Below are 11005 nucleotides of genomic sequence, written 5' to 3' on the forward strand. Positions count from 1 at the left end.
AAGTTTTCAAAATAAAACATCTTTCGTATTCCGAAATAAATAAAACGGAATTAAGGCAAGTTCTTTCTGTGCGGCCCGGTACCAAATGCCCGGCGGACCGGTACCGGTCCGCGGACCGGCGGTTGGGGACCCCTGATTTATACCATCTACCACATGCACCGCGAAAGCCTATAGTGCAGACATTTGGCTTTATTAATTTAATATTCACTCTAATAGGATACAACCGTGCAACAAACCACATCGGTCAGGCGCACGCGCCCATAATTTGGCTGACATGAAAAGTGGGTGTGTTCAAAATAGACGCTGTCTTCGAATATTAAAATGTTTCCTTTTCAACCTGTTTCTTAACCAATGATTTGCTTTTTTGTGAGTGTTGTAGTAAAAATATTGGAAGAATGCAAGTTATGCTAGTTCATATGCGTGTGTTGAAATGTACCTTCTCCGCCCATGCCCACAGGCCTATGGCAAGGAATGCTGCTCCCAGTAACTGTAAAACAAAGAGCAAAGAAAGCAGGCCTCCATCAGACAGAACAACAACAATGGAACAGATACAGATTTAATAACCGGATATGAACAATTAGAAATCTGTCCACAGACATGCAAAACAATGCTGCAATGTCTACATGTGAGAATTCATCTCACTGCATATAGCTAAATCTGGAAAACTGGTTTTCCGAGGCTTCAAAAAGAACTAGCTGCTAGTTACTAGCATGTCCTGTGGACAGACTATCTTAGTCATTGCATTTTCAGGTTGAATTCATTGCTGCGGGCCACTTAAGAGGCTGAGGATGCGAAATCCAGAGGATTAGGGAAACATCTTTCCAGCATTAGCTTCCTGTCCCTGTGAGGGATGTAAGCAGGGGCTCAGAATTCGAGGGCGGGGGGGAGAAAGAACTGCAGAACTTTTTATTGGAACAAACTCAACAACACAAAAGCAAATTATATTTTCATTATGATTTTAATCTAATCATGTATCTCATTAGATTATAATTGACAGCAGTCCCTGCTAAAAAGTGGTGGCAATTGGTGCGAGTGAATCATTGTTTCAAATATAGTGGCACCTAACAACACAAAAGCAAATTATATTTTCATTATGATTTTAATCTAATCATGTATCTTATTAGTGTGTCAAGTTACGAGCCATCACTTTGTCCATTTTTTTGCAAACAAAAATGTAATGAACTTTCCGAAAACCATAATGTGAATGTGCCATATGCAGTTTAACAGAAGTTTACAGTAAACCTAAACAGAAAACAAAGTATGATTTAAAAAATCAATAAATAAATAAAACATGTAACTTTGTCTTAAGCCAGATTCATGTGGCATGATAATGAGCCCAGATTTTAGCCCCGATTCTCCCCTCCCGACAATCCTAAGGACGCTCCCGCTATTGTCATGTTGATTGATCAGACATTCCTAGCGTGTGGTATTTGCAACATGTTTTGCGTGACTGTTTCGCGTGGTGCCACCAACGGACAAACAAGATTGCAACCCGTTGACAGTGGCGCGTATTCATTCCATCCTCTGAAACTTAACGGCGACTTACAGCTAGTCTGCTAACAAACAAACAAGCAGGGTTGTACTTGGGTGGGTTGGCAGGAACCAGGGGCGTCACTAGGTTTCAAGAACAAGGGGGGCTTAGCCCCAAGGGGAACACAGCCCCTTTAGGGGGGTCCGGGGGCATGCCCCCCCGGGAGAATTTTTTTCTACATTCTGTTAAAAATCCATCAATTCCGTGCACTTTGAGAGCAAAATGAAGAGGCTATGAAGAACTACACACATCACATTAGTATCCTCTTTACTATGATGGGGCTTCCTCCCCTGGACTTTAACTGGACTAGATAATAGAAATTATAAAGAGTTCAAAAGTTCAATCTTGGTTGTTCAAGGGAATTAGAAGGATGCCCGATAACATAACCTATATGACAGTAGGCCTATATTACTCTCTACCAAAATGTATTAATATATGCTTAGCCCCCAGAAGACTATGTATTTTGAGATGTCTGCCGTGATATGCAATTTAAGTTAGTACAATGAGATGCAAAAGCTTCATCACTTTGGAAAAACACAAGTTTGCTGCTCAATACTTACTGTAAGCTCCGATTGCATTTTGGGAACAGCCTTGCAAGTAAAATTAGCCTTGAGATCTGATAGACTCCCCTGTCCAGCAGAGACCCCCCCCCCCCTCACTCTCTGTGCGTCTTTAGCCTGATTCCTATCAAATAAATAAATTGATTTTATATTTATTTTTTTATTTTATATAGGCCAAAATCTCAATAGGTGTTGCCTCAAAGAGTTGGTGTAATGATTATTTATGTATTTAATTATAAAATGTTGCTTAATTTTTATTAAGCACCACCTTAATTTATCCAAAAGTGAACACTTGTTACAGTGAGTGCAGTTTCTGCTGTTACTGGAGATATTTTAGCGGACTATAGTCACTAGTTTTACCAGCATGGATGCATTGAATACTTAATTTACCTTTCTAAAAAACTGTCGAATATCCATGCTGTCGACTCAACCTGACTTTCGGCAATGAACTGTCAGTTGTTGCGTTAGCATTTGATGTGGCGATGGTGACAGACACGTCAAATGCTAACGCAACACCTGTTGCGCTCAGGAAACCTGGGAGATTTAACATTACAATCATGGCAGGTTATCGAAATGTAATTTAAGATGGCCACATTACATTGAATTTGATGCAATATATTAGCAAAAGTACAGGAAAAATAAATAATACTTTTTTTAAATAATGCAATGAAATTATTTCGGGGGGCTAAAGACATTTTTAGGGAGGCTGAAGCCTCCCTAAAATAGGCCTAATGACGCCCATGGCAGGAACCATACATTTTCTATACTTCATTCATCTTCTTCATTAGTTGTCAGCAGAGATGCTGCTAAGCTTGACTTAATAATACTTGTTTCTCTATGTATGGCCTGTGACGGGGTGTACATGTTGTGTACATGTCGACACTCCTATGTAAACAATTTACATGTACTTTATACCCGTAGAATGCATCTGTTTCAAAAAACGTTTTTACCAATGAACACAATGTGGCTTAATTGAGTTTCATGCTGTCAATAATGTGTCAGCAAAAAAAAAAAAAAAAAATTCTGTTACAGTGGTTACATTTGGAGTCCACAAAGTCCAACCGACGTTTTACAAATTTAGTTAAACTTACGGTTCCGCTGGAACTACTTTGGAAAGTAGAACCAGAAGTTTTAAATTTTGAAATATAAAACGTTCAAGGAAACTGTTTTTATTCAGCAACAACCGAATAGTTTACTTGTCAAGTGTGGATTCGAATTTACATCCAATAATATCTATGGATACAGTTTTTCTTTTTATTATATTCTTGTTCATGAATCAGCAGGATTTGAAAGGTGTGAAGCTCAGCAGGAGGCATTTCGTATTTTGCAAAGCGAACAACTAATAAGTGGTGTGATCCTCAAATGTAAGGACAGCCATCATTTCCCGATGTCCAACATTCAGAGGTTAACTTTCTACATGGACAGTAATGGGGCATTACTACTGATTTTCTACTGATTTTTTAACTGTATATCTTTGTGTGAGGATAGTGATGCTGTTTAAGGGTAAAAATAATGTATTTAAATATAATCTGGTACTTGTTACATGTAAAAGAAAAAAAAAAACGTACCAACATGTAACAACCACGACATTAAACAATCTCCAATGAAAAACCAGATGAGTGAAAGATTTGTTTTATTTATGGCACACTACAGTAGTAGGAAGTTTTGATTAAAAGCATATCATTTTTAAGTTGTTTTGCACAAAAGTGACAACTGCACTTTCAGCTGTTGTTGATAAGGGAGATGCAACTGCATGAATCACGTTCTATGTAGGTGACGGAGCGCAATTGCTACTTGAGGTAAGAAGCTCTTTGTTGCGTGACTAAAGATCGTGATGAAATATAAATGAAGATTGAGACATTCGGGTCTTTTCTCAGTCACCGATGTTATAGTGACACAGTCTCCCAAATTTTGTGTTGGGTTCAGTTCTCACTCAGTGACGGTGTGAACGTGTGCGTAAACGATTCTCCCTCTGTATGTGCCCTGTGACTGAATGGCAACGAGGACAGGATGTCATCTTTGCCTTTTTTCTCATGTCAGCGGGGATCCGCTCTAACTTTCAATGACCCTGAAAAGCAAAGTGAAAAATGAACGGAGAGATAGTTGTAAAGTTGTACTTGGTACTTGATAGTCAGCTTTATTTTTTACAGTTATTATACAATACTGAACTATGTAGTGCATATTTAGTCAATGACATAGCCACACAATTGTACGTACACACATATATTTGATCACTTACTTTTTGACATTTTAGGGGAAGCTGAGCTTCCCTTGTAGTCTTAGAGCAATTGCCTCTGCATTGTATACATAGTTCAGTATTGTATAATAACTGTAAAAAATAAAGCTGACTATCAAGTACTAAGTACAACTTTGTCAAATGTGAAACATATAGCACATTTGAAATTTCGTCCCTCTCCCATTTTTTTGCTTTTTTTTTTTTTTTTAATAAATCCTACTTCACGGATTTCACTTATCACTGTTTCTTTTTGGAACGTAACCCCTGCGATAAACGAGGGATGACTGTTTAAGTGTGTACGTACAATTGTGTGGACATGTCATTGACTAAATATGCGCTACAATGCACTCAACTTTTGTTCCGAATCAGCTTCTTATTACTGGTTACGACGCGACTCTCTTCTCATTCATTCCCACAGCTTCACTGTGCTTTAAACTGTGTGGACGCTGAGCGTCAACCGCGCGGACGCTGGGCGTCTATAGAGAGTTCAGTTTAGTTTGTCCCAATGCAATGAAACGATACGAGTCATTGGATAAATGCTGGTTTTGTCCCGCCCATCGGACGCTCAGCGTCTCTGCGAGTCTATGGACAGTGGGCGTTTATAGGCTGGCCAGGAAGCTCAGCTTTTCTGCATGATGATTGGATGATTTGTCTGAGGCTGAATCTCTTTTTGATTGACAGCGAAATGAGCCAATCACCAATCTTATGGTGAAGACAACCTTCTCATGTTTTTGAAAAGGAACAGAGAGTACAGTTCACGTATAAATAAACGAACACATTTTATGATGTAGGCCGAAATTGAGCTTCCCCTCCTTGACAGACCAGCATCCGCCACTGATACAATGAAACCAAAGACCAAAAATTTGCAAAGGTAAATTTGGCAAGCTGTACAGAGACGAGGTGCGGAGACTGTTCACGTCGGTCAGTGCCTTAGCCAATCAGGATGCAGAACGCAATTCACAAAGCATTAAAAAAACTGCACTAAAAAAATCCATGAAACAGCAAAGCCGTGGAAAGTGAACCGCGTTAGAGCGAGGATCACTGTACAACTTCAAACAGTACAACTCATCATTTCAAACCACACAAATATGTGAAATTGCAACAGGCTGGCCTACTATTCCTTCTCCGCCGCATCCAGAGGAACCAGATGAGTTTGCGCAGGCATCTGTTTAGGATGCCTCCTGGACACGGAGCTCCCCTGGTGAGGCGTTCCGGGTATTTCCCACTGGGACATGACCCCAGGACATGCTGGAGAAACAATTTCTTCAGCTAGCTTGAGAACGTCTCGCCCTTGCAATAAGCTACAACGTGGCCGCTTACAAGAGAAGAGGTACTGAGAGTTAATTTGAAGTGTGGTATTGAAATTGGTGTGTTTGGAAAGTTGTCAATCCAAGTAACGCTGTTCTGACCACTCAACATGAATAGTTGAGTCTGTTTTTCAATCATCTCTCATGGTTATTTATTAAACTGTCGTGTTATGCATCTACAGGCCATTTCAAAATGGCTCTAACTTTCAGTCACAAGTGCCAATATTTTTGGGTTCAAACAAAGTTGAGCTTTGGTTCTCAAGGTAGACAGCTGAAAATAAAAGCTGAATTGTTCATCTTTTGTCTCCTATTCACATGTTCATGTCTTTCGCAAAATAAACAAAATGGGCCCCAATACTTTTGCGAGGGAATGTATCGCTACTGAAGCAAACTTTTGCTCGAACGATTCCTTTTAAATAAAATGACTAAAACAGTGGTTCTTAACCTTGTTCGAGGTACCGAACTCAACCAGTTAATATGCACATTCACTCCCAAAGACATATTTATGTCTTTTCACACTCCACACGTTCAACCCCAAATACTTATTTTTTTCCTCAATTTTTCCAAGACTTGGGGTTAAAAAAAAAAAGGGGGGGGGTCTAGAATTGGGTGGTACTGAATGAGTTAATATGCACATTCACCAAACCCTTCATTAGTGAAAAATAAAAATGGGATTTTTAAAAATTCCAGACATAAAAACTGAAAAAAGTAAATTATTTTCTTGGATTCCCCATCTCCATCCAGTTTCAAGAAGTGTTCCCTCAGTTTTGCCGGTGTGAGACTAGAGTTGCTCGACTTGGCATGAAAAATCATGCAGATGGGACGCTGAGTCCCATCACCTTCCGTGATGCATGTGAATCCATGTTGTACATATTCATCTCACCACTTTATTTTGCTCGACATAGCATGTATCAAAACATTTTTTTTTTTAAATCACGTGACGTACTATCATGACAGTCACATGTTGATTACTGGGCGAACTAAATTTCCTGCAGCACTGATTGGTCAAGCAATGTAATTTGATCATCTGCTGCCAGTGATGGCCAAGCAGGCGTTCATAACTAATTGGCATGTTGAGTCGGGTGTGTCTCACCCTCCATGGCAGACGCTTCATCGAACCCCTGAGATATGTCAAACATCAATGAAAGAAAACCCAAAAATGAATGATCAATGTACATTTACGTAGACAGCGTCCCAAACATGCTGTCCTTCACACCGTATTAAGAGGGGCAGTGTCAGTTGTGGGTGCTATTTCTGCATTTAACTCAATACACAAGATGCAGTGTATTATTGGACCCAGGCATGGTAAAACGTACGCTAGCTTAAACAATGCGGTAGCGTACATGCTATTTTTAAAAATGCAGCGGGAGCACAACTGCGTTCGATTGTACTTTATTGAAGTATTTAAAAATGTACTCACGTTATTGTTTTTTATCAATCCTCATCCTCAAATCCATCAAAGTCCTAATCTTCTGTATCCGAAATGAACAGCTGGGCAAGTTCACAATCAAACACACCAGGTTGCCTTGCTGCATTGTCAGAGTCACTCTCGTTGCCGTGCGGCTCCTCAGAAATGATGCCAGAACAACATTGCAAGCAGACACGCAAACCCAAGTATCCACAATCCATTCACAAATCGTGGCGTAACTCGCCCAGCGCTGCCTCCCAGTCTTCGCCATCGCTCCCACGGTGTTCGCAACTATACTTTGGCCGTTTTTGTCCATTACCCTGGCAACTAAGCACAACAGTAAACCCAGATTACATGCACCCCATTGTGCATATCTCTACCATGCTGATCCCCTTCTTCTCTACAGTGTGGTTTACTGAGATGTTGAAAGCGAGCAGCACTTTGTCCATGTTGGTGATGTGGTTGGGCTGGATGTGTTTGTTGGCATTCTTTTTGTGGTATTTCAAAATGCAAAGCACCCCTGTCCCTCATCACATGCTGTAGCCCAAGCGGGTATGTAGGAATGTGTGGATGTGGGGATTGGTTGAGAGAACAGTCGGTAATGGAAGCCAAGTGAGGCCGGAAGAACAGTAAAGGTTTAAAATCTCCAAGAAAGCGTCTTTATTTAATGTAAAGCAGAACATTACACTTTGTGCCTTTCGCATCCTTTTTCACGCCCACCCTTGCCACCTTAACGTCCGCATGCTGCCCTCAGTTACGTCCACCTTACCTCTATATAAGCAACGTGTCGGCACAACGTCAGTCATCGAAGTCACACAACAGCATTCACAGATATTGGAACTCGGTGCATACATTATTCGGTGCCCTATCCATTTTGGAGAAAATTTAAGACTTTTATGTTTGTCTTATGGTTGTGAAAATACAGTAGCTGGATCATCACACATAGATTAAATAGATGTATCGTTACACCCCTACATCCCTACTTTCTGATGCCGACTGACATAAAATTCAAACAATGCTCTCTTTCTCTAATACGGATGTTAAAAGATGAGTTGTGATGAAAGATTACAATGAATGGCCACTAACTCCATTCACATGTGACTCAGTAAGAATTTTCGTGCCAAATAGGCACGTGCACTGAGGGTTGATGCTGGCTAATAAACACAGAGCCTCCATCCAAGCGACTCAGCAACCTGGTTAGAGCTTAACACGCTCTTAATTACAGAATGCAGAGCTTCCAAACATTTCAGCAGCTCAAGCAGAAAATGTGATTAATTATGTGGATGTGAGAAATGTGTCTATTCTGAGGAACGACAGAATGTGTTTTGTTCCCAGGCGAGAGAATGTCTGGCTGTCAACACCGAGCATGCCTGGGCATTGCAAGAATTCGAGTCGAAAAGATTTTATTGCCCACGATATTTTGACTCTTGGGCATTTTAGTCTTATTTTAGGCAGCCTTGTCAAGGCTGACAAGAGAACAGCAGGAAAGACAAATGGGTTGATTTCAAGAGAATAAACCCCATTGTTGCCTATTCAACAATGCCGTGGCTTGTCTGACAAGACCAGTTTCACAGCTCATGCAAGAAGAAAACATCTTGTGGCGATTACTAACAGGAGAAAAAAAAAAAAAAACAATGAGCTGGGACTTGTTTAAGTAAGAGTGCACATACAGGACTTTTAGGTTGGCCAAAGTGCCAAACAAGACGAAAACCAGCCTCAACACATTAGCCTGGCGACTGAATGCTTCCTGCTTAAATACTGAGTTCTATTGAATTAAGATTCATATAAGTGGTAACATGAATCTCACGTCATCTCCGATTTGTACCATATACCCGCATTACCATCCCCAAATTTGGAGGACACTTGGAGGTGGTGATGAAATGATGGGAATAAGGAGGACATTTGCATATGTGGCTGCTGAGCCAGACACTGGCGGAATATATGAGCCAAGACAGCCAACCAGTGCTCCCCCTAGTCATTGTTCTCATCATCACTCTTTGTGCATTTATGGGTGTGGAAGTGAGAGAAACAATGCTGTCCCAGAGGCCAGCCTCTAGAGTGCTTGAGTCAGTGAAAGGGGCATGAGAAAGAAAGAGAGCCTGGCCATCTCCAACCCCACGGATCAAACCCAGACATTATACTTACTACTACACTAATCGCACTGGGGCCCATGCAGACGGCTGAAGAGAGAAACTTTGCTGCTAAGTGGCAGTAGTTGTAAAGATGACGTGGACAGATGCTTGCACAATGCAATTGAAACTTGCGCCATGCCGAAAAACAACAGTGACAATAATTGAGTGGCATCTCTGCTCGCTGCTTAAAAACTCATATTTTCTCTTTTCTTTTTTTCAGCAAAGACAGAAAGAGGCAAAAGGACGGGAAGAAAATTAAAAAACGAAACATATTCAAAAAATAATAAGTGTTTTGCTTTGTACATAATCATTGTGAATAACTACGATATGACGTACTCTCGAGCAGGTGAACAAGCTACTATTAAGTTAATCATAGTAACAACAACAACAAACATTTCCCATTTAATTCAAATAACGTATATTCATGTAGCAGTCCAGTGAGTGATGGTGGGCATTCAAGAGCATTTTGTCACAACTACATCGCAAACGTTAAGCTAATTTCGCTCATTTCGAACCACAAAGCGACTAAAAATGTTGCAATAAACGTGTCACTACATGTTTATATACAGCATAAATGTTTAAAGGTCGCATTTACTTACCCAGAATAGAATATTGAATCCAAATAGAAAGTATTTGACGCAGCAGCTGACTTCTGCTTCTTTATATTTGTATTTTCTGTTCATTCTTCCAAAGATAGGTGCTAACGAGCGAGCTAATGAACTACTACGGTCGCTGTGGAATAAACTAGACCAAAACCGCAGTTGTTAAACATCTGAAGTGAGGGTTAACTCGCTCCATAAGAGAACAAAAATAGGTTTTATACTACCCCGGCCAGACTCAGAAGTTACGAACATAACTAGGTTTTCTCGTTTGGACCGTTAGCATGCTAGGCTAGCTAGCACACAACTTTCCCCATTAGCATTACATCCTCAAAAAAACAACAACAACAAATACGAGTCGTGTAGTCTTATACGCATTTCGCCAAAACTCAATTTACAAGCGTTAACTCTCGTAAGGGAATGACAAAGAGCCGTGTTCAAATAGTTGCCCCTTCGCGATGGGACAACACCCACACGTCATCATCTGTCGTCGAAGCTGGAATGACAGACGGAAACAGACACAAGGGTGAGACAGGTAGTTTCACCTTTGGTAAAACAAAGACCTTAAAATTGTTGTTTTGTGCTCCTCCTTTAATTATGTTATTTCTAAAATCCCCCTGGCACGATTTTTTTTTGATCGTCAAAGGTATGTGTTCATGACTTTACGGCCACCTGTTTAGTTGTCATGCAAATTAAGTTATCCCCCAAGAAGTGGATGTTTACAACTTGCGTACATCCATTCTCAATAGCACTTGTACTCAAACAAATGGGAAAGTAACGAATCACATTCTCACATTCGGACAATGTTTAATCTTAAATTGAACTAACATGAATTTCTTATTTTGAAAGTGTTCTTTTTTTCTGCAATGAACACATAACGCACAAGATCAGTGTTTCTCAAATGTTGTCACCCTGGGACCTGGAATTTCTTTTTGTTGCATAGACATTACACGCAATAACTAACATGTTTTGTTTAAAAAGTAGTATGTGACAAACACATGTATAGCATTTTGTAACTCGCTCCATAAGAGAACAAAAATAGGTTTTATACTACCCCGGCCAGACTCAGAAGTTACGAACATAACTAGGTTTTCTCGTTTGGACCGTTAGCATGCTAGGCTAGCTAGCACACAACTTTCCCCATTAGCATTACATCCTCAAAAAAACAACAACAACAAATACGAGTCGTGTAGTCTTATACGCATTTCGCCAAAACTCAATTTACAAGCGTT

At 40.2% G+C, this 11005-nt stretch overlaps 1 protein-coding gene across 2 annotated transcripts in view; it reads right to left on the bottom strand.

Annotated features, from left to right (window-relative positions):
- The window catches only part of tspan17 (tetraspanin 17), a 30734-nt gene extending 20469 nt beyond the window's left edge, over positions 1-10265 (bottom strand). For both annotated transcript variants that reach the window (XM_019869949.1, XM_019869948.1), the window contains exons 1-2: positions 9774-10265; positions 437-487 (exon numbers count right to left, since the gene is read on the bottom strand). In XM_019869949.1, the coding sequence (XP_019725508.1) occupies positions 437-487; positions 9774-9857 (135 nt within the window). In that variant the 5' untranslated portion in view covers positions 9858-10265. The remainder of the gene's footprint in view (positions 1-436; positions 488-9773) is intronic.
- Positions 10266-11005: the final 740 nt, after the last annotated feature.

Source organism: Hippocampus comes, unplaced genomic scaffold (assembly GCF_001891065.2).
Source record: "Hippocampus comes isolate QL1 unplaced genomic scaffold, H_comes_QL1_v1.1 scaffold9, whole genome shotgun sequence".
Classification (NCBI taxonomy): Eukaryota; Metazoa; Chordata; class Actinopteri; order Syngnathiformes; family Syngnathidae; genus Hippocampus; species Hippocampus comes.